General features: G+C 56.6%; 1 protein-coding gene and 1 pseudogene across 12 annotated transcripts in view; both read left to right on the top strand.

Moving 5' to 3' along the window:
- Positions 1-287: 287 nt before the first annotated feature.
- Positions 288-8,570, top strand: LOC130852262 (anoctamin-7-like; annotated as a pseudogene).
- The window catches only part of ARHGEF19 (Rho guanine nucleotide exchange factor 19), a 27,057-nt gene continuing 12,862 nt past the window's right edge, over positions 8,538-22,732 (top strand). For 5 of the 12 annotated variants that reach the window (XR_009047781.1, XR_009047783.1, XM_057697531.1 and 2 more), the window contains exons 1-13: positions 12,932-14,805; positions 15,211-15,492; positions 15,664-15,766; positions 15,842-15,918; positions 16,241-16,503; positions 17,367-17,527; positions 17,642-17,794; positions 18,041-18,170; positions 18,315-18,389; positions 18,565-18,654; positions 18,819-18,979; positions 20,913-21,071; positions 21,378-21,457. Coding sequence is in view for 9 of the 12 variants with exons in the window: in XM_057697531.1 (XP_057553514.1) it covers positions 14,301-14,805; positions 15,211-15,492; positions 15,664-15,766; positions 15,842-15,918; positions 16,241-16,503; positions 17,367-17,527; positions 17,642-17,794; positions 18,041-18,170; positions 18,315-18,389; positions 18,565-18,654; positions 18,819-18,979; positions 20,913-21,071; positions 21,378-21,457 (2,239 nt within the window). In the remaining 3 variants the exon portion in view is untranslated. Of the gene's footprint in view, positions 14,820-15,210; positions 15,493-15,663; positions 15,767-15,841; positions 15,919-16,240; positions 16,504-17,366; positions 17,528-17,641; positions 17,795-18,040; positions 18,171-18,314; positions 18,390-18,564; positions 18,655-18,818; positions 18,980-20,854; positions 21,072-21,377; positions 21,458-22,732 lie in introns of all 12 variants that reach the window. The other 7 variants (XM_057697552.1, XM_057697543.1, XM_057697519.1 and 4 more) reach the window with 7 other exon arrangements.

Raw genomic sequence — 22,732 nt, 5'->3', positions numbered from 1 at the left:
CCTGGACTGTGCTTCCCCCTCATCCCCCAATGGTGTCTTCTGACTCCAGCCCCTCACAGGATCCCACCTAGTCCTGCTTTTCCAACCAGAAGCCTGGGGCTGCCTGTAGGAGAGGAAATACCTCCAGTGCCAGTGCCTCCCCCTCTCCTCCCTCTCCTTCTCTTTCTCTCCTCCGCTCGCCCTTCCTCAGCCACCCTGAGTCGGTAAGTGAACCTGCTGCCTGCTGCCAGCCAAGCGTGGCCTTGTGGCCGACAAGGAGAACCCCAGGCAAGGTGCCTGGTCCCAGGATGAGGAAGGGGATGCAGGAGCCAGACATACAAAGGCTGCTGGGCAGGCCTCCAGAGCCTTGGGTGAGTTCACAATGGGGGTGGGTCTTCCTGGTCCTGCCCTGGATCTCCTTACTCCCCGGGCAGCCTGGTGCCAGCTGTGACAACACCCCCACTCCCGACCTCCACCCCGTGTCATGCAACAGACTTGGGGGAGCAGTACCCAGAGGGAGGCATGGGGCTCAGGGCCCAGGACAAGTCAGACTTGTGTTCTGGACAAAACCCCAGAGGTCCAAGTTGGGGGGGGGGGCCCTCCCTGCCTGTGACCTCAGACCTAGGGGCTGGGACAGTGGGGGCAAGGTGAAGGGGGGAGAGCTGGTATCCAACTCGATTCTAGAAAGAAGGGGTGGTTCCTGGGAGCACAGGGGACCAACTGGGGCTTGGGACAGTGGTCCAGAAGGAAGGTGAAGAAGAACTGTGACTGGATGGTTCACTTTAATTCCTTTGTGTTCGTCTGTAAAACGGAGATAACAATAGCACCCACTCACTTCTTTTGGAGCTGTAACAAGTAAATGCGTGTAAAATGTTCAGCACTGGGCCAGGCACTGAATTAAGGGCCCAGCAAATGTTGGCTACTACGTTTGTAGCTGTTGTTACTTACGGTAGTGGCCGTCTTTCTGGGGCTGGGAGCCAGTGGAGAAGAGGGAGAAGGGTCGCAGATGGCGCAGACTGCGCTTCCATTGCACTTCATATTTAGCAAGGGGTGGGCAGGCGGGTGGGCAGAGCGAGGGGCGGCCCAGCTGCGCCGGTGGAGAAGGTCCGGGCACCTGCACCTGCCCCGGGGTCCTCACACCCTCACTCCGGTCCTGTTGCGCCCAGGATGGCGATGGTACCAAGGACAAGGACCCGGAGGACGATCGTCTGCTCGTCCCGCGGCAGCGTTTGTGTCCCAGACTCCCTCCGGGGGCAACTTTTTCCGCGACGGAAAAACCAAAATCGGTGACTCGGGCCAGACAGGACTTTCACCCCCATTTCACCCGGGCTGCCAGAGTAGCCAACACACAGTGCCTCTCTTACAGGGAGGGAAGAGAGGACTTACGCCCGCGAGGAATCCCGTGACGTCTCTGGTCCTTTCCCTGCAATGGGCACTTCCGCCTTCGAACTAAGCCCAATCCCTCTTGCTGCGGCGAGAACTATTTCCTTTAATTTGGGTTTTACTGGAACTGATAAAACCAGCCCCCAGCTCCTCACCCAGGGTGGAAGTGGGGTAGCGTGGGGCAGACCGTTCCTAACTGCCCTGCTGCCCCCGCGACGGGACAGACGTCGTGCTCGCGTAGGAGAAGCTGCGAAGCCCGCGGCAGGCCCAGCGGCAGCGCCTACCGCAGCGGCGCTGGCGCGGGAAGTTCCAGCGGGCCGTGCGTGCGGCCGGGATGCTTCTGGAGGAGGCGAGCGTGGCGGGGCTGGGCCGAGCGCGGGCCCCCCTAACGAGCCCCCTGACCTGCGCGAGCGCCTTCATCACCTCATCTGTAAAACGGGCTTTCCCGTAGTGTCAGCCCCAAAGAGGGGCTTGTGAGGATGAAACGGGCGAGTGTGTAAAGAGGACCCCGGCGCCAGCCCAGGGCCCACGCATTGGAGATGCCCCATAATTGGGAGACAGCAGTCCCTACTGTAGGACGCCGGCCTACTCAGGGTCTGGCTCCTCATTTTGAGGGTGCTAGTTCCCCCCTCGTTTGAATTTCAAACGAGGAAATTCAGGTCAAAGCGCTTTTGAAGGCGGCCAAGGGCCCGCGCGCGCAGAACGGGATCTGTCACTCCAGGCGGGATCATGAGAGGAGGAGCTCCGGGCTCTGGCCCATCCGGAGACCTCGGCCCCCCCGCCCCCAAGGAGTGCAGTCCCTCGGAGCCCCGCGCCCGCGCCGCGTACTTCGCCAAGCTGTGCGCCCTGGGAGCCGCCGGCGTTCTACGCGGAGGAACTGCGCCTGCGCGCGCCGGGGCAGGTAGGAGGGGCGGGGCGGGGTCAGCCTGGGGGCGGAGTCCTCCCAGGTACTGATGACCCTGCCCTGGTCCCCCAGGCCCGACCTTACCCGGACTCGGCCAGTAGGCAGCGCTACTGTGGCGCCTGCGCCTGCGCAACCTCTGCAGCAACACCTGCCCAATAAGCCGCTGGACAAGAGCACCTTTCCCCGCTCCAAGCTGATCTTGTGAGCCCGCGAGTGGCGTCGGGTGGGCGGGGCCTCCCGCAGGGCGGAGGGGCGCCACCCTCAGGCTTAGCCAAATCAAGGCTCTTTCGCTCCTCCTTGGTTTGCCAGGGAGGCAGCTCCTGCTTAATTCACTTTAGGTCTCAGGCATGTCCTTTTCATAGTCTGGGGTCCAGGCCGTGCCCTAGCGGCTCCCCGTCCCTGATTCCCACTCGTTCCACCCCTCTCAGAGGCTCACCTGGCTGGAACACACCCAGCCCAGGCTGAGCTTTGTGGGGAGAAGTGCTCTCTGGTTTTATCAAGATGGCACGTTTTATCCCTCTGTCCCCAGCCTAGAGACTGCACTCCCGTTGTGTTAGGTCTCGCATTTGGCGGAGGGCTCAGCTGCTGACACCTGCTCTGCTCACAGATTTCCGGGCAGCGCTTCCCAGGACTCCTACTTCTCTAGCACCCAGGGGCACCGAGTGGTGAGACAACTGCCTGGGGAGGGTCCAGCTGGGGCCTTAAGGGGGCGGAGTTGATGCCAGAATTCTTTCTGACAGGTGGCAGAGATCCTGGCCCGAACAATCTGTGGGAAACAGAAACTCACAGAGATGGGCATTGTCCTTCTGATGGCCGAGGGAGTCTACACTGCAGCCTTCCCACTGAGTGAGGTAGAGATGACACAAACCCACCTTCTACTGCAGGGGCATCAGGAGAGAATTCTGGGACTTCCCTGCAGCCCTCCCTCCTTTCCTCTCCCTAGGGCCCCTGTGATCTGCCCAGGTACCAGGTGCCTGGTGCAGACCTCAACCCTTGACAACTGCTGTACTCATACTGGGCCTGCTGGGGATGCTGGCACAAGTACCAGCCCCTGCACCACATACAAGAGGACTTTGGTGAGAAGGTGGCTATCTGCTTTGCCTGGCTAAGTGCCTCTGGTGTTGGGGTGAGGGCTGGGAGCTGGGGCTGAGCACAGAGATAGAGGCTCATGAGCATTCTGCCACCCCTGCAGGTTTCTACACAGACTGGTGCTGCCTGCTGCTCTTGTGGGTACCCTGGTCTTTATCTCTGGCCTAATCAACATGGGCACCAATGTACCAGCATGAGTGACTGGGAGTGGTGGGGGGATGAGCTGCATGGACTGGGTCAGCTGGCTGGTTGAGGATGGGTACCCTTTGCTCATAGGGAGGAGATCTGTGCTAGCAGGAGTTCCTTCCTCATATGCTCACTCTGTGATACTTGTGCCACATGAAACATTTCTGAGATCTGCCCGATGCCCAAGGTGAGCCCGGGAAGAGATCAAGGGAATGCGTAGGTGTTTAGGACCCAGCACCCTGGGCCTGGCTGCTGGGAAGGAAGTGTTGGGCTGTGCCCTGCAGTGTGCCCTCTCTCCCTCCTCTGCAGCTGGGCTATCTCTCTGACCATCCGCAAACTGTATTCTTGAGCATCTTCATGTCCTTCTGGGCCATGGCCTTCCTGGAGCACTGGAAGCACAAGAGCACCACCTTGGCCCACCGCTGGGACCGCAGTGACTTCCAGGAAGAAGAGGTGATGCCCAGCTCAGCCCTCCAGGCCCATAAATCTGCTTCCTGCAGTTCTCAGAGGCCACAAGGCATGCTGGGAACAGCTCAGAATTTGGAGTCCAACATCCCAGGGTCCAAATCTGGCTCTTCCCTACAATGTTCCTGGGTCACTTTTCCACCGTCCCCTGACACCAGGATGATATAAGGTTTGGTGAGGTTAAACACTGGAGGCATTTAGAGGCTCAAAGAGAAACCCTGCCTGAAACAGGGTAGAAGGAGAGAAGCATTCCATTCACCTACTCATCCAGCCACCCACCTGTCCATCCAAACATCTAATCGTTGATCCTGAATCTGTTTGCTTCTCTCCATCTCCACTGCCACCCCAACCCCCCACCCTCACTCCCTAGCCCCAGTCCAGACCACCATTTTCTCTTACCTGGACCCCTGCAATAGCCTCCTAATACATCTCCCTGCTCCTGTGTTTGCCCCCATTCAGTCTATTCCCAGCTTCCAGGGCCATCTTTTGAAGATACAAATCACATCCTGAATTATCCTACTCAAAGCCTTCTAGTGAGTTCTCATGTGGGATGCACTTGGAAAACTATCCAAGCCCTTCACAGCAGTCCTGTGTGATCTGGCTTCTGCCTAGTTCTCCACTAGCCCCACTGGCTCCTTGCTATTTCTTGAATAGGACAAGGTTATTTCCACCCCAGGACCTTGGCACTGGCTGTTCTCTGCTAGAATCCCCTTCCTCCAGACTTTATATGGCCTACTTTTTGTCACTCATATCTCAATTTAAATGTCACCTTTTAAAAGAGGACTTCCTTGATCACCTAATCAAAAGAGGCTCCCTATCACTGTTTTAATTTCATCACAGCATCTATAGCTATATTTTCTTTTTTTTTTTTTTCCTTTTTTTTTTCTTTTTTGATGTGGACCATTTTTAAAGTCTTTATTGAATTTGTTACAATAGTGCTTCTGTTTTATGTTTTGGTTTTTTGGCCACGAGTCATGTGGGATCTTAGCTCCCCAACCAGGGATCAAACCCACCTGTGCATTGGAAGGTGAAGTCTTTTAACCACTGGACTGCCAGGGAAGTCCCATATTGTTTATTGTTTTTTGTCTGTCCTCTGCCACTAGAATGTGAGCTCCAGAGACCTTGTGTTTGATGTTGTATCTCCATGGCCCAGAACAATCCCTAGCACATAGCAGGTGCTCATTAAACATTTGTTGGGTGAGACTCACTAATCTATCTCTCCAAACATCCATAATGTAATCCATCCAACAGTTAAGAAAATATAAACCAGACTAGGTATTTCAACAGAGAGAATTTAATATAAGGTATTGATTAGTTAAACAGGTTCTGGAGGACTGAAAAAGCAGGAGGGTAACACTGAAGTAACAAACTCATGAATTGCATCTCTTAGAGCAGTGAAGTATACAACTCATGTGACGCAAAGAGTGGCCTTGCCTCTGCACACAGTCTCCTCCCCACCCCCCAGAATGCTTCCCCTCCACTCTCACCTGACTTAGTGCCTGTTTATCTTTTAGGTCTCAGCTAAAATGTCATTTCCTCTGAGTGGCTATCCCTGAAAACTAGTTTTCCTTCATAGGAGTTATTCACATATTTGTGTTCATTTATCTAATGTCCATCTCCCCAACTAGACTGTAAACTCTGTTAGGACTTAGATTTTGTCCAGTTTGTTCATCATGTCATATCAGGTATCTACTGCAGAGTGTATGCAGTCAGTTAATAGTTATTGAATAAACTACTACATTATCTACTCATCCATCCATCCACGCATCTACCCATCCATCCTCATGTCCATCATCCATCCAACCACACCCTCATCTGCTCCTCCACCTAGCCACCCATACATCCATACATGCATCTGCCCATCTACCCACACGTTTGTGCACCCACTTATAAAGATTTGCCAATTGTTTGCCCGTCTAGTTTGCCCACCCACCTGTCCACCTACTGCCCACCCATCCTTCAGACTATCCAGCCCTCTCCCACATGTGCATCCATTTGTTGTTTACTTCTCTATCTACTCACCCATCCATCCATCCACAGGCTCTTAGCCAGGCCCTAGGGCAAAAAGGCCCTGCAGAAACAAAAATGAATCAGATCTCATTCCTGCACTACCAGAGCTCTCTGTGCAAACAGGAAAAGGCAGGAGGCAGGTTCATGACACCCAACCTCTTGGGCCCTGGGCTGCACATTTCTGTAGCCCCCTCTGACAGGAGTGCCCACATCCACAATTTGCTGCCCAGGCCCTACAGATGGCCCAGAACCCAGGGACAGGCCTGAAGGAGCCCTACTTCCCACCCTGCTCCCATCTTCCCCACCTACTCATTGGCTCTGCAGCCATCCTCATTATGGTGAGGCGGATTATTAACCAATGGACCACCAGGGAAGTCCTGGAAGCACAGTTTAAGAGCCCTGGACTCTGGAGTCCAACAAACAGGAGTTGATCTCTGTTTCCACCATTTACAACTTGGGGAGCCTTGGGCAAGATCTCTGAGTCTCCATTTCCTCATCTGTAAAGTGGGAATGATCATGGTTCCTGTCTCTAAGGGAGTGGGAAGATAGAAATGACATTGTCTGGTCCCAGGAAGCTGAAGGCCTGGTGGCAGAGGAGACACCCAGTGGGGCTGCGGGACACCCAGATCAGGCAGGAGCAGCGGCGCTGGGAGGAGGACTATGAGCTCATTGGGTTTCAGGGCCTGTTTGACGAATACCTGAAGATGGGTGAGCAGTGGCCCAGCAGTACCAGGCCCAGCAGGGTCCCTGGGGGCCTGGCCCAGCAGGGGAGGTGACCCCAGGCCTGACGCTCCTCAGTTCCCAGTGCTGCAGTTTGGGGTCATCACCATCTTCATGGCGGCCTTCCCACTGGCACCCCTGTTCGCTCTGCTCAACAGCTGGGTGGAGATCTGACTGGACACCCAAAAGTTCCTGTGCGAGTACTGGTGGCTGGTGGCGGAGCCCACCCAGGGCATTGGGATCTGGCTGCGCCTGCCTGAAGCCATTGCCTACATTTCCATCATCGTGAGTGGCGGGGGGGGTGGGGGGGGCGGGGGGGGGGACGGTGTGTGTGGGGGGATACAGGTCGGAGGGGGAAATGAAAATCAGAGACTGGGAGGGGTCTCAGGAATAGGGAAATGGGGGCTGAGGCTGGAAATCAGGGTCAGAGGTTGGGAAACAGACTCAGAGGCCTGGAATCCTCGGGCAAAGGCTCCTGCCTGCGGGAGTGGGACTGGACCCGGGTGGGGATGAGTTAGGAGACTGGGCCCTGAAAGGCGGGAGGGTCTTCCTGCCTGAAGCCCCCTTGCAAGCTATGCTCACCGCCTTCACCTCGAACTTCCTGCCACGTCTCCCGTACCAGTACGAACACCACAGCCAGCTGCGCGGCTACTCAGCTTCAAGCTGGCTCCCACACCTCCTGCTAACCTTGCCCAGGGCAACCACACGCCCTGCAGGTGGGAGAACCACCGGCCGGGGCCGAGCGCGGAGAGGCGGGGCCTGCCTGGGAGGGGAGGGGCCCTGAGCCTGTGGACCCGCTGGGCCTGGCTGGGGGCGGAGTGCTGAATCTGGAGGCGTGGTAGTGGGCTTGTGGGAGGGGTGGGGCGGCGCCTAACTGGGAGGGCAGGAAGCTGAGTCTAGGGGGCGGACTAGAGGGCAGAGCTGGCTGAGGGTACTGCTAACCGGGCAGGGCCAGGCTGTAGGGTAGGGAGGGGTGGGAGTGCCAGTCGCGGAGTCGAGAGCCTCGCGGAACACCGCGCCCTCCGCAACCCAGGTACAAGGGCTTTCGCGAGGCGCAGAGGAATCTCACCCTCTTCTACTGGAAGCTGCTGGCTGTGCGTCTGAGCTTCACCATCGCCTTCGAGGTAGGCTCAGCCATCTGTGCGTCGGACAGACCTGGGTCCAAGTTCAGGCTGTGCCGCCGACTGGCTGTAAATGGGATATATTACAGAATAGGATCGATTTCCTAGGGTCGCTATGAAGATTCAGTGGCAAGACTTGCACAACATAGTGGGTGCTCAATGAACTAATATCACGACTGCTACTAATATTATTATCTCCTGGCAACAGTTCTGGAGCTCCTTGCACTTTTGCTCAAGAACCTCTTTCTCCTAGCTCTGATTCTAACAGGGTTCCTAGCGTTAAGGGGTTCGAAGTATACCTCTGTGTCTTTGGGCAAATGACAACGTCTTTATGCTTCGGTTTCTTTACAGGTAAAACAGGAGAAGTAATTTACTCACCTCCTAGAGTTGTTGTGAGGATTAACTGAGTGAATACCCGGAAACCCTCAGAATAGTGCCTTGTACTTAGTAAGCGCTCGGCAGATTAAGATTGCTAAAGCAATCATTCTCTTTGGCCCCCCTTCTCCCCAGCACGTGATGTTCTTCTTCCTGCGCCTCATCACCTGGCTCGTGCCCAACGTGCCAGCCGCCCTGCCTACCAAGATAAAGCGCGAGCGCTACCTGGCCAAGCAGGCCCTGGCGGACAACCGGGAGGCGCTGCTTTCGGTCGGCGGTGCCCGCGGACCCAGGCCCCACCCCTCTGACCACGCCCCTCTGCCCGCCCCCAGGCCTAGGCTCAGCTTTCTTGCCCCGCCCTCTTGTTTGGCCTCGCCCAGAGGGAGGATTGGCCGCTTGCCCTCAAATTTCCGCCTGGCCCCGCCCTTCATCCAGCCCCGCCCATGCCACGCCCCTTCTTTTACATTATTTCCACCAGAGTCGCTTCTGCTCTGGAGGGCCCCACTGATCAGCCTGACCTAGCCTTGCTTTTCGGTCCGCTGCAGCAGGGGCGCTGTCCCCGGAGCCCAGGACGCAGGGTCGAGTGAGGCGAGACTGCCCTTCCAAGACCCTAGTTCCCCTAGGATCCTTCCTCCTTTGGGGCCCTCTGCTTCCAGCTAGGGGTCTGGGCAGTACCTTGGCCAGCGGCCCCAAAGATCGGCCGTGGAGTTGGGATGAGAGGGCTAGGGTTCTCTGAAGACCCTAGTACTGCATTGCCGCCCTCTCCATGTTCCCAGGCTCCTGCCCTATGTGAAGCGCTGACAATAAACCTCTCTGTGCCCCAGCGTGCCACCTCTCCATGGACACCTGGTCCCCAACCACTCTGTGCAGTCTCCTCATCATGTGATGATGCTCTGGGGGGGCTGAAGTGAATATGAACGAGTGAAGGGACCTAACCTCTCTGAACTGAATGGTCAGCAGTTGCTAAGGGAGAGCTCATTAGGGTCTGGGTGTGGACCTCCTGCCCCGTATGCTCATCAAGGTCTATAGTGTGTCAATAACAATAAAAGGGTTTAGCTAGGTTAGCTGAGACGCCTCCCAATGGACTTTCACACTTTTCACCAGATCCTCCCCAAAGCCTGGTGAGGCAGTACTGGGCAGTAGTTAAGGGCACAGATTGGTGGTGGAGTCACAGACCAGGGTTTGAATATTAGTTCTGACTTTTGTTTGCTGTGTGACCTTGGGCAAATTCAATTTCATCATCTGTAAGATACGGACTTCGTAGAGCTGATGAGAGATTTAAATGCGATAGTGTACTTAACCTGTGCAAGTCTCATGTCCTCATCTGGTAAATTGCAGTATCTGTCTCATAGGGTTGTGGTGGAGGTTAAATGAACAAATAGGTGTAAAGTGCTCAGAACAGTGCCTGGCACATAGTAAGTGTATAATAAGAGTTATCAGCAATGCGGGTATTCGTATTTGTATACATATTCATATTAAGTGTCTGGCAATTACCAAGTGCTCAAATAAATGGCATGTGAAGGGGATTCCCTGGTGGTCTATTGGCACTCTGCAGTTTCACTGGCAGGGCCAGGGTTCAATCCCTGATCAGGGAACTAAGATTCCACAAGCCTCCATTGCATGCCACTGGGCTCTTTGAATTGGTTTTTTGAGGGCTCATTCAGTGTGGACCAGAGTCTGGGAAGTCTGGTGGAGGAGGCTGTTGGAGATGGTGAGGTGGGTCATTACAGGCAGCAGAGGGGGACAGATCATTCATGAGGAGCTGTGATGCTGGGAGGATGGCCAGGATGGTGCCAGGTGTGTCACATCACCAGCTTTCACGATTTCCGTCTCCCAACCATAGAGATGAATGTTCCCTTGATAGATGCTGTAGCAGGCTCAGAGAGGATCAGCACACTGCAGAATTCTCAGGGTCCCTGAGGAGTCCAAGGCTTGAGAGTTTCTGCAAAACTCCCAGGATGCTCCGCAGCCCCAAGAAGCCCCCTGACCATGTCTCACATTTGGGAAGCTCTAGAAGAGGGGTGACCTGTCTATCCCCCAGGAGGAAAAGCAGTGACTTCCCCATCTTTAGGAGGTCGGTCTGGGGTCCTTCGAGCCTCTCCTGGGCATAGGACTCCCATTGTTCCAGCCCCCCTCTTGTACCTCAGACTAGCCAAACCGGTTCTGGGAAAGGGGGGCGGGGAGCAGGCACGTTGAGACAGCCGCCTGCCTGCCCGCGAGGTTCCCTCCGCCCTCGCCTCCCCTCTCTCTGCCCCACACAATACCCAGGAGCTTGCATTGCCTGGCTCAGGGGCCATGCTGACATCGCCCCCTGAGGACCTGGCTGCAACCCCAGAGCCCCCAGGGTGGCCTGGAGTCCTGGACCGTGCTGGAGGCTGGACGGAGCTCCCTGGCTGAGGTAGGGCCCCCCACTGGCTGCCAGCAACCCCATCCTCCTCCCGCCAGTCTTCCCAAGTGAGTCCTTTGTGCCGCCCGCCTGGCCTCTGATCCTGGCCCCCACACTTATGGCCTCTTGGGGCTCCGCAGCCTGCCTGGCCTGTATTCCCTTCCCCGTCATGACCTCCTACTTGGCCTTGTCCCTTAAGGAGAAGAGGGGCCCTGGCAGGGCCCTATTCCTCGGGCAGCAGGGCAGGGAGCACTAGGGAGGGGGCAGGGAAAAGCTGGGCACAGGAGGTCAGAGATGCTTTCTCCGGACCACAGTAATGTCCAGGGACCTCGCCTGCCAGCCTCGCCCAGGGGGCCCATTGTCTATGTGATTGGCAGTGCCCACTGGATGGGACCCTCCCTGGCCCTGCCCATCCTTCTCAGCCTGCAGAGATACTCACGATGACAAGTGTTTCTTAGGTGGGGCAGCTGAGAGGGGCCCTAGGGGCTACTCTACAGATGGGGACACTCAGGCCCAGGCCCAGGCTATGATTTGCCTAAGGCCACACAGCTGGTCAGCGTCAACCCAGGGCCTTGAACAATGTTTCCCATGTGGCTTCCACAATGACCCTTGCCTAGTGGGCACTAGAGTATCCTGTGACAAAATCTTGGGCAGGTATTGTCCCTGTTACCTGGGGCCAGTCTCTTCCTAAGGTTTTTTTTCTTTTTTTTTTTTCTAGCAGAGATAAGCTATAAACACTATGAACATAGCTCTGCCCCTCCTTGGTCCCCAGCAATGAGGTTGAGTGGACCACATCCATGGAAGGCCACAGCGCTGGCATCCTGGCTAGATGGGTCATTCTCATTGTCCCTTGGCCTGGACAGAGGTGGAGGCTGACCCACCCCTGACTTCCTTCCTAGGGACCTGCCTCCAGCCTTGTCTCCCCCAAGGAAGCCTTATACCCCCCCCCCATTTACCCAGCCTTCTCCTCTTAATAGGGGGTGCTACTTGGAATTCCCTGGTTGTCCAGTGGTTAGGACTCTGTGCTTCCACTGCAGGGGGCACAGGTTCAGTCCCTGTTTGGGAGACTAAGATCCTGCATGCCGTGTAACAAAAAAAATTTTTAAGAAAATTGGGGGTGCTCCTGTCCCAAGGACTCCATGTTTTGCTCATTTATCCCTGCAACTGACAAGGGTAGGGAATTCCTCCCTGTCCTCTAGGGGCTTCTAGAACCCAGGTGGAGAGAATCTCCCAGAATGCAAGGGAGCAGAGGCACGTGTGTATTCTTACACACGTGTACCCACAGAAGCAAGTGGGACTTCTGTGTGGAGGACTTCTGATTCCAGCAGAGAAAAACTGTCTGGTGGGCAGTGGTCTCTTATGTCTCCTGCCACATGCTCCTACAAAATAGGCTGTGTCTTACCTTCACTGCCTCAGTTTCCCTACCTTTGGGATGGCCCAAGCCATCCCTCTGACTACAATAACACTCAGAATAATGGCTATCAACTGCAAAGCTCCCACTATGTGCAAGGTGATTTATATACATTATTCTTGTTCTTTTTTTTTTTTTTTGGCCTCGGGGGTGTGGCATGTGGCATCTTAGTTCCCTGACCAGGGATTTGAACCTGTGCTCCCTGCATTGGGAGTGTGGAGTCTTAACCACTGAACCACCAGGGAAGTTCCCCTGAAGTATTCTTAATTCTCATATTAGCGTTTTGAAGCATGACTATCCTATATACCAGATAAGGAAACAGAGAGACTTGCTCCCTGTGGGGAGGGTCTGGAGGAATTCCTTAGGAGCAGCCACCCCACCAGTACTCCAGGCAGGGGATGAAGAAAGCAGGGGGAAGCAGGTTGAGGGGTTGCTACAGAGTGGGGCCCAGTCACAGATCTAGCCGTCCCCCACTGGGTTCTCCCCTCCTTCCCTCTCTCCCAGGGTCACTGACACTGTCACTGTTTCTCTCACGCAAAGACTTTCTTCCTATGTCCATGTATTGGGTCCCTGGGTATTTCAGCCAGAACAGTCGCTGTTACCTCTTCCAGGAAGCCTTCCTGGAATGCCCGGGTTGAACTGAGCCCAGCACCCTAATCTGACGGTTCCTCTGGGTTGGCTTTTGCCAACCTGGATTGTAACTGTTTTCATCTTTGGCTTCCCTACGAGATGGGCAATCCCTTGGGTCATGAAACATTTGCCCATCTGTCCTCACAGTTTTTCTGGGCTTCACATCTGTCTCTGAATATCTGGTCTGTCTGAAATTTTCAGTGTCTCTGTCTCTCTGTCTCCATCCCTGGGTCCCTGAATGTCTCAGTGTCTGTGGTTTTCTGGTTTGGAGTGCTTTGGGATCTTGGTTTCTGGGTTGCTATCTAAAGGGTCTCAGTTCTCCAGGTCTCAGTCCCTCGGGTTCTTGGTCTCTGTCTCCTGCGTCTCCTGGCCCTGCGAGGCTGGTCACTGCCCGTTTGGCCTGAGGGGGCCTCTGGGGGGGGTCCTCACTGCCCAGCCTGCCCACAGCGAGGCCAGGCTAGGGGAGGCCCCCGCCCAGCCCGCTGCCTGTTCCCTCCCTCCCTACCCGCTTGCCTCACCACAGGGTTTGATGAATCAAACTCTTTGTCTGGGTGGGATCTCCCCCAGCCAGCTGGGCAGAGAGAGGGCTTCCCCTGCCGGAGCAGCCGAACATCAGCAGTGGGCCTCGGCTGGAGAGGTGAGGGGCTGTAGGAGGGCAGCCAGCGGAGGGCCATGGGGCAAGCGCTGGGGGCTCAGACCCCTTGATCAGTAGGTCTGTCCTGAGGCTCCGGCAGCCTCCCTGGGGATGACTTCCTGCCCAGAGAGGACCCTTTCAGCCTGGCCCGATCCTGGGGCTGGGAGCCGGGGTAGGGAAGAACCCCTCTCTCACCCCAAGCTGGGGGGCTGAGGCACTTCCCTGCCCATCTCCTGGGAGGGCCCAGCCTGATCTGGGTGGTGGCCCGCCTGCCAGTCTGTGACCCTCCCAGCCAGCTTGGCATGGGTGTGGGCACCACTCAGCGCTGAAGGCTACAACTCTGGGCATGGTGTGGGGCAGGGGGAGGTTGGGTAACACCAAAGCAGGGATTTCTGGGCCTGTGTATTTGTATCTACATTATGGTGTGTGAGTGTGAATGGAACAGGAATGTGAGTGGATATGTAAATATCTGATGACTCAGCGTGTGAGTGTGAAAGTCTGAGTGAATATATGTACTTGTATAAAAAATTGTGTGTGAATGTGTGAGCCTGTGAATTTGAAATGTCTGAGTGTATCTGTGTGTCTGTGAAAGTATGAATGTCAGTGTCTGTACTTGGAAGAAAATGCATGTGGATGTGCATGGAACAGATATGGGTTTGTGTGACAATGTATATATCTGGATGTCTGATCACATGTCACTGACAGTTAGGAAATGTACAAGGTGCTTAAAAGCACAGTCTCAGAAGCTAGACGGCCTGGGTTTGAGTCCTGGCTCCATCATTTACCAAAATACAACCTCTGTGCCTCACTTTCCTTACCTGTAAAATGGGGCTAATAATAGCTTCAGCTTGGGGTTGTTGTGAGGATTAAATGAAATACTATGTGTAAAGTACTTGGCCTGTCATTCAGTAAGTGCCAAGTAAGCATCAGCTATTACTATATAATAAGGCGTGTGAGTGTGCTTGTACAGATGTGTGTACACAAAGCTTTGTCCAGGCCTCCAGGACATGGTGCTTCCTGGCCAGCCCTGCTGTCCTGTGTCTCGCTCTGATGCCTTCTCCCCTGCAGGCCCAGGTGGGTGGCAGAGCAGAGGAGGAATGGACTGTGGGCCACCTGCCACCCTCCAGTCCCATCTGGCTGGGCCACCTGGCACTGCCCACCGCCCAGTAGCTGTGTGCCAGCAGGAGAGTCTGTCCTTTGCAGAGCTACCCCCCCTGCAGCCCCCGAGCCCTGTGTGTCTGGATCTCTTCCCCGTCACTCCAGAGGAGCTGCGGGCATCTGGCAGCCGCTGGTCTCTGGGGACCCCTGCTCCTCTCCAAGGGCTGCTATGGCCACCATCCCCAGGAGGCCCAGACACCGAGATCTCTACCAGTGGGGGAATGCGGCCCAGCAGGGCTGGCAGCTGGCCACACTGTCCTAGTGCCCAGCCCCCAGCTCTGGAGAGACCCTGGAGTCCCCAGCACCCACAGCCACAGCGCCGGGCCAGCCATGGCTCAGAGAAGAAGTCTGCCTGTGAGTCACTCTGGGTGAGGGGGTGCTGGCATGGTGGGGAGGATGGGAGAAAGGTTGGATGGCTCTTTTAGAACCTTAAGCCCCAGAGTTCCCCACATAGGTGGGACAAGTGATAGATTTTAGTGATAAGGGAACGGGGGCTCAGGGGAGGCAAGTGACTTGTCTGAGGTTACACAGTGAGTGGCTGTTCTAGGCTCCCTGGTCCTTTGCCCACTACAGTCAGGCACCTTGCTTTCTCTCTGCACCTCTTGCTGATCCCGTTACTCTGGAAAGATCCTGGCAAAAACATTGGCCTTTCTCTTGGACGTGTCCCCTGGATGCTCAGGGCTGCAGGGCAGCAGCAGGGAGGAGAGGAGAGACCCCAATGGATGCCAGCCTATGCTCTCTCACCCCACCCCCCTTCAGGGCGCAAGATGCGGGTGTACCAGCGAGAAGAGGCCCTTGGCAGCCCCGAGGCCCATGCTGTCTTCCTGGAGCCAAGCCAGGCGACAGAGCAGACCCTGAGTACAGAGGAGCCTAGGCCGCTGGAGCTGCCTGGGTCCACCCGAGCGGGCCTCGAGGGACCTGAGCGGAGGCGCTTCTCAGCCTCTGAACTGATGACCCGGCTGCACTCTTCTCTGCGCCTGGGGCGGAATTCGGCAGCCAGGGCACTGAACCCAGGGTCAGGCGCTGGAGCTGCCCGAGAAGGTACAGCCTCCTCCCCTCGGCCCTGAGAGCAGCCCAAGAGCCAGACGTGGGGTGGGGCACGGCTCACGCTCACTGGACAGCTGAGACTGGGGGCTGGTCAACTGGAGTGTGGTGCCCCAGTGCCCAGCGCCACTCTTGGGGCCACCCTCCTTCAGCTATCACCCCCTCCAGGGAAAGCATCTGCAAGAGAGTCACGCAGTGTAGAGATGAGGGTGGACGCTATGGCGATGCCGGCTCCTGTTGACCTGAGCCATGGCAGCTGGCCGGAGCCCAGGTACCACCTCCCACTGCGGGCTTGGGTCCGAGGCGGGGTACCGGCGAAGAAGGGCCCTGACCCTCCCTTTCCTAGGCTGGATGCGCAGGTAGAGCCGGCTCCGGGTTCCAGCAGCACCAGCGAGCGGCGCCAGTCACGCTTCCTCCTTAACTGTACGTGGGAGGGGGTCACCGTGGAAGGGGCTGGGGGCTTTGGGGTACTGGGAAACGGGGGTTTGGAGAGTTGAGAGGTAGGGCTCTTGTAAGAGCGAGAGAACTGAACTCTCAGTATCCAGCCCCGGGGTTAGCATGCAGTTGGTGCTCAAGCAGCGTCTGTGGAATGAGTGAATGAATGAATGAATGAATTCACTGAGTCCCGCTCTCCAAACCGTCGGAAAGGCTGGTTAAGTGAGGCGGGCCCTCGGGGAAGCCGAGGAGGAGCCGGGCCTGGCTGGCGGGCGCCCCACGGCCCTCCCCCGTCCCTCTCCCCGCCCAGCCGTCCTCTACCAGGAATACAGCGACGTGGCCAGCGCCCGCGAACTGCGGCGGCAGCAGCGCGAGGAGGAGGGCGCGGGGGACGAGGCCGAGGGCGCGGAGGAGGGGCCCGGGCCGCCGCGCGCCAACCTCTCCCCGAGCAGCTCCTTCCGGGCGCAGCGCTCTGCACGAGGCTCCACCTTCTCGCTGTGGCAGGACATCCCCGACGTGCGCGGCAGCGGCGTCCTGGCCACGCTGAGCCTGCGCGACTGTAAACTGCAGGAGGTGGGCGCCGGGAGCCGGCGGGCGGGGCCGGCGGGACTGCGGGCAGTGAGAGGCGGTCCTGGGGCCCGAAGCGGGCGGGGCAACCGAAGGGGCGGAGTCAGAGGTAGGTGGTGGGCGGGGTCAGAGGCAGGCGGTCCGCGGACTTTGCCGCGACCCTGGCCCCAGGGGTACCCGGCCAGCCGGACTACAGACTGAAGGAGGTGGGCATGGGATCCAGCGAGGAAAGAGGAGCCACAAAAGGGGGGTTGTCAATGAGGAAGGTGGCTCTAGAACATGACAAGGTGGGGCTGGCTGCAAGAGGACGCAGGAGCCCTGGAGCCAAAGGCGAGTGGGGAGGCTTGATGGAGGGGCGGGGTCAGGGGCGGGGTCAAGGGAACAAGGCCTAGGATAGGGCAGGGCCAGAGGAACTGGGCCCTACGACAAAGATCACTGAAAGCAGGGACTGGGATGGGGAGCCGTGCGGAGCGCAAGGTGCAAGGTGCGCGCGGGACCAGGAGAGGCCAAGAGCAGGGGCGGGAAGGCGGGAAGGCGGGGCTAATGGGAGGGCTCACCAGGGAGGGGCAGGGCCATCAGAAGACTAGGCCCCGGCGGGATGGAGCTAGGGGTGGAGACTAGGGCGGAGCTAGGGGCGCAAACTAGGGCTGCAGTAGCTTTTGAACAATAGCTTTTGCAAAGCAGAGGAGGCGAGTCTCCGAACCCCACCTGGCGTCTGATCAGGGGGCTAGAGAAGGGGAGGAGACACGTGAGCGCTGCTAAGTGTAAGGAGGTGGTGTCCAGGGCTTGGGGTGTGCGCGGTGTGCGGGGCGAGGACATTCAGGATGGGCTGGTTCGGCCTTTTCAACACTGCATCCGCCCTCACTTAGGCCAAGTTCGAGCTGATCACGTCTGAGGCCTCATACATCCACAGCCTGTCGGTGGCCGTGGGCCACTTCTTAGGCTCGGCCGAGCTGAGTGAGTGTCTTGGGGCGCAGGACAAGCAGTGGCTGTTCTCCAAACTGCCCGAGGTCAAGAGCACCAGTGAGAGGTGAGGGAGTAGTCTGGCCTCGCAGGGGGTCAGGGACCGAGGCTACCGTTTGCTGGGCTCTCCTGTCTGGGGTCTCGTCCTGGTCCTGGTCCTGACTCTTCGCTGACTTTTCAGGTTCCTCCAGGACCTAGAGCAGCGGCTGGAGGCAGATGTCCTGCGCTTCAGCGTGTGCGATGTTGTGTTGCACAACTGTCCAGCCTTCCGTCGCGTCTACCTGCCCTATGTTACCAACCAGGCCTACCAGGAGCGCACCTACCAGCGCCTGCTGTAGGGCTGGGGGCTCTGAAAGGGGAGATGGGGGAGGATAGGGGAGTCTCAGGCAGCAGTAGGTGCAAAGGACTGGGTGAGGAAGGGTGACCTGGGAGGGGAGGGGTACTTGAAAATGGCTCTGTGACCAGGAGAAGGCTAGACCTGAGAAGGCACCTGAAGGACCAATGGGGTGGCTGGAGTCGTGGATCCAGGAGTTCAGGGCCACCTGTGATCGCAGGCCCTCCCCCCCTCCCTATTTTCCAGCCTGGAGAACCCCAAGTTCCCCAGCATCCTGGCTCGCCTGGAGGAGTCTCCCGTGTGCCAGCGTCTGCCCCTCACCTCCTTCCTCATCCTGCCATTTCAGAGGATCACCCGCCTCAAGATGCTGGTGGAGGTACCTAGAGGGCACCAGGCTTTGGAGAGGGCTTGGTGGGGGAGATGTCTCTGTGCCCTCCACAGCCCCTTCTGGGCACCCAGGGCTGGGCAGAGTCACTGGGAGAGGTCACAACCAGCCTCGTTGCCCTATTCCACCATCCAGAACATCCTGAAGCGGACAGCACAGGGCTCTGAAGATGAAGACATGGCCACCAAGGCCTTCAATGCCCTCAAGGAGGTAAGCCTTGCAGGGCAGGGGATGTCTGGCTCCCAAGGGCCTCCCTGGAATCCCTGTGTGTATCTAAAGGAACTCCAGCCTTCAGAGCTTCTGGTCCCCAGGTGGGAGTCTGAGGCTGGGCTCTGGGAGCCGGGATAGGCGGGGTCTGCAGGTGACGCACCTCTGGTCTCCCCAGCTGGTGCAAGAGTGCAACGCCAGTGTGCAGTCCATGAAGAGGACAGAGGAGCTCATCCACCTGAGCAAGAAGATCCACTTTGAGGGCAAGGTGCACGCCCTCAGCTGATGGGAGGGGGCAGCCCTGTCGCCTCCTTCCCTGGGGGCTGCAGGCCAGTTCATCACTGTCCAACCCTCCCATCCCCTGCCCTGTGCTCTCTGCCCTGCTGCCCCCAGCCTGACCTGTGCTTCCCCTTGCCTCCTCCATCCTCCCAGATCTTCCCGCTGATCTCTCAGGCCCGCTGGCTGGTTCGGCATGGGGAGCTGGTAGAGCTGGCACCCCTGCCCGCAGCACCCCCTGCCAAGCTGAAGCTGTCCAGCAAGGCAGTCTACCTGCACCTTTTCAATGACTGCCTACTGCTCTCCCGGAGGAAGGAGTGAGTTGGGGCAGGGGGTGAGGGTGTAGATGAGAGTGGAGCCCTCTTCTTCCCCACCAGTGGGCTCACAACCAGTCCATCTGCCAGGCTGTGCTGCCAGGGCACCCTGAGCCTTGGAGACTCCCCTAGGAAAGGCAGAGCTAGGGCAAGTCCATCTTCTGGACCTGAGAATCAAGGGATGAACTGTGTGCCAAGAACTTTGAAGGTGCTCTGAGCTTAAGCCAAAAGGAGCAGAGATGAAAAGCACACCCCTAGCGTCCTCACCTCCCCTGACTCATAATGGTAATAACCAACACTTACTGAGCACCTAGCCTGTGCCAGGCATGCTATGGGGATTGTTCCTTTTAATCCTCTAAACATCTTTCTGAGAAGTACCCTCCCTTGTTATTCGCAAGATCATGGAGCTAGTAAGTGCAGGAGCCAGGAGGAGGCCAGGTCGGTCCGATCCCAGGCTCTTAACTATAGTGCTATCCGTCTTTCATTTGTAAAATAGAGCCTACCATGTAGGGAGATTTAATGTGCTAGGAATACTTGAAGAGTTTAGCACAGTGCCTGGTACATAGTGAACACTCACACAGTATTAGCTGTGATTATTATAAGTTTGGGATGAGGGAGAGACTTCCTGAATGAAGTAAGCCTTAAGGCTGGATGGGATGAATTCATTTCTGATTTCTTCATTCACTCAATGAAGCATCACTGAATCCCTGTCCTGTACTGGGCCCTCCAAATGTTGTTGGGGACATAGAGATGAATGAGATTTGTTCCCTGCTCACAGGAGCTCTCAGAGCAGTGAGAATACATCCTGGTAACCACCTGTTCAGGGTTTTGATGGAAGGGTGTACTGTACTGTAGTATCCCCTGGTGTGAGAAGAGAATCAGTAAAGTTTCACTGAGGAAGGAACATTTGAGTTAGGTTTTGAAGAATAAGTAGGAGTTTTCCAGGTAGAAGAGTTTGGGGGGGATATAGCCAAGTCTCAGAGGGGTATAAGAGCAGAGTCAGTTTGGGAGATGATGGAGCCTAGTACAGCTGGATTTGTAGGGGGGAAGGGCAGGAGAAGGAATTTGGGATGTTGAAGTCATGGCAGAGAGGTTGGACTTTCTGAGAGCAGTAGGGAACATGGAAAGTTAGGCAGAGGAGTGATATTTACTCCTGGCCAATGTGGAGAATGGGCTGGAAAGGGAGAGAGCAGAAACTCTTGTAATTGCCAGATGAGAGTAGATGCTCCAGAAGTGGTAATGAGCTTGGGAATAAGTGGATTCTGGAGACAATAAGGAGATAGATAGGACACAGCTGCTGGTTGGGTGTTGGGGGAGAGGGAGGAAAGAGGTGAGAATGGGGACTGTTTCCTCTTGAGCAACTTGGTGGCCTCTTTCACTGGAATGGGGAACAGTAAAGGGACCTGGTTTGGGGTGGGAGATACTGGTTTTGTTTAGATGGGTTGAGATGAAGGAACTTATGGAATATCCTCGGCCCACCCACCCACCCATCCTTCCCACAAGGGTTTATCAGACCCAAACAGTGGGCCTGGCAGTGTTGGGTGCTGGAATACAGCAGGCAACGAGACAAAGTTCAGCTTCTATACCGGTTAGAGAGTCAGACACGAAACAGTCCATAGATCTCATCAGGGGAGCTGCCCAGTTGGTTCTTTGGAACAGAGGCTCTAGAAAGAGGTTCAGAGAGAAGTGGAAAGTGTGCCTAGGGGACAGGGACTGGTCTCCATCACCTCCGCATCTGTTAGGGAGCCAGCGTGAATGGAGCCCCTGTTCCTTTTAGGGACTTTGCTGGGTGCCAGCGAAGCGGTGCCCTGTACAGCCAAGATTCCTTCAGGAGGGTCCTAGAGGGACAGATGACCCCTTCTCCTCTCTTTCAATCAGAACTCACCTCGTCCTGAGGGTGGGGGCCAGGCTGATCTCGCCTGCCCTGGTCCTGCAGGCTGGGGAAGTTCGCCGTCTTTGTCCATGCCAAGATGGCCGAGCTGCAGGTGAAGGACTTGAGCCTGAAGCTCCAGGGCATCCCTGGCCATGTGTTCCTCCTTCAGCTCCTCCACGGGCAGCACATGAAGCACCAGTTCCTACTGAGGGCGCGGACAGAGTGAGTGGGCTGGGGTATGGGGAGAGGGCCCCACCCCCCGGCAGGCACAAGGCCTTTTATCTCTGGCTTCAAGGTGGTGGCCTAAGGCTGGCCTTGGGCAGAGCTGGAATCCAGGGTGTCCTGGATCTGTTCAGTTCTTATGCTCAGAGCTGGGTGAGGCACCGGCTTGGGAACAGGGCTGTGGGTGGGCCCTGGGGTGGAAAAGACCTGACCTGGGTCCCAGGTCTGGGCATCATACTCAGTTCTCCCAGCCCCGGTTGCACCACCCTGGCCCTGGGTGTGACAGCTCAGCCTCCCTCTCCCTAGAAGTGAGAAGCAGCGATGGATCTCAGCCATGTGCCCCTCCAGCCCTCAGGAGGACAAGGAGGTCATCAGCGAGGGGAAAGGTAGCAGCCTGCCCCCGACCCCCACTAGGGGCACATTCACTGGGCTGGGTACCTCGCTGCCCTCCCCTTTCTTCAAATCCTGGGTGCTGTATTGCCAGCAGGGCTAGTGGGGAGAGAGATCAACTGGCCTGGGGCTGGCGAGGGCAGCTCTGTGAAAGCTTGAAGGATGGGCAGGCTTGACGTAGGACGGACCAACCTCCACGTGCACAGGCAGCACCCTGGAGATGACATAGCCTTTTACATCCTTCCATTTCATCCCCACAGAAGCCCATTTTGCAAGTTAGAAAACAGATTCAGAGAGGTAAAGTGACTTGTCCAAGTTCAGCTAGTAAGCAGCAGAGCTGGGACTGGAACCCAGATCTGCCTCTAGCTTTGCATCAGTTGCAAAGAGGACAGGAACCAGAGTGGCCGGGGTGTGGGGTGGTGGCGGCAGGATGGGGGATCTGTGCTGTTCATCCAGAGGCTTCTCTGGGTGTGAAATGAGGCTGGTAAGCCAGAATGGAGCCCAATCAGAGAGCATCTTGGTAAGGTGGGTACCAGGTAGCTAGGGAAGGTTTTGGGGGGGTGGGTGTTAGGGCTGAGCTAAGGAAGCAGAAGTTAGGGAACTCATTTCTACCCAGCACCTTCCATGTGCCAGGGTGCTGGGGGCTTTGTGTATATATGCCTTCATTTTATTTAATCCTCATAACATCCCTATTAGTTAGATTCATTTTTCATATCTGAGAACACTGAGGCCCAATATGTTAGGTAACTTGCCTGAGGTCACACAGCCAATAAGCTGGTCTGGCCCCAAGGCCTGTGGTTTTCCTGATACTCCCAGCCTACCTAGTGTGGTAGAAGGGGCTGAGGGCCTGGACTGGAGCTGATTCTCTGACTTGAGCTAGAGGTCCCCTTTGGGTTGGAGGGTAAATTTCCCACCCCTAGGAGGTGGTCAGGGAAGGCCCCTGAAGGATGGAGAGGGGCAGCTATGAAAAGATCTGGGGAAAAACATTCTTGGGAAGGGGAACAGCCAGTGCAAAGGCCCTGAGGCAAGAGGGAGCTTAGGGTGTTTATGGAACAGCAGGGTGACAAGTGTTGCTGAACTTCATGAGCGAGGAGGAGAGAGGAAGATGAGGGACGCGAGGAGGTTAGCAAAGGGGCAACTCTAGACTGTGTAGGGCTTTGTAGGCTGTGGGGGAGACTTCATATTTTTTTCTAAGACGGGGGGAAGGCCCTGGAGGGTTCTAAATGGGGGTGCGATGTGGCTTGAATCCCAGTTGAGAAGGATGGGCTGGA

Source organism: Hippopotamus amphibius, chromosome 1, assembly GCF_030028045.1.
Source record: "Hippopotamus amphibius kiboko isolate mHipAmp2 chromosome 1, mHipAmp2.hap2, whole genome shotgun sequence".
In the NCBI taxonomy this organism is placed as follows: domain Eukaryota; kingdom Metazoa; phylum Chordata; class Mammalia; order Artiodactyla; family Hippopotamidae; genus Hippopotamus; species Hippopotamus amphibius.
The sequence above is the reverse complement of the archived record's forward strand: the minus strand, read 5'-3'. Positions and strand labels throughout refer to the sequence as shown.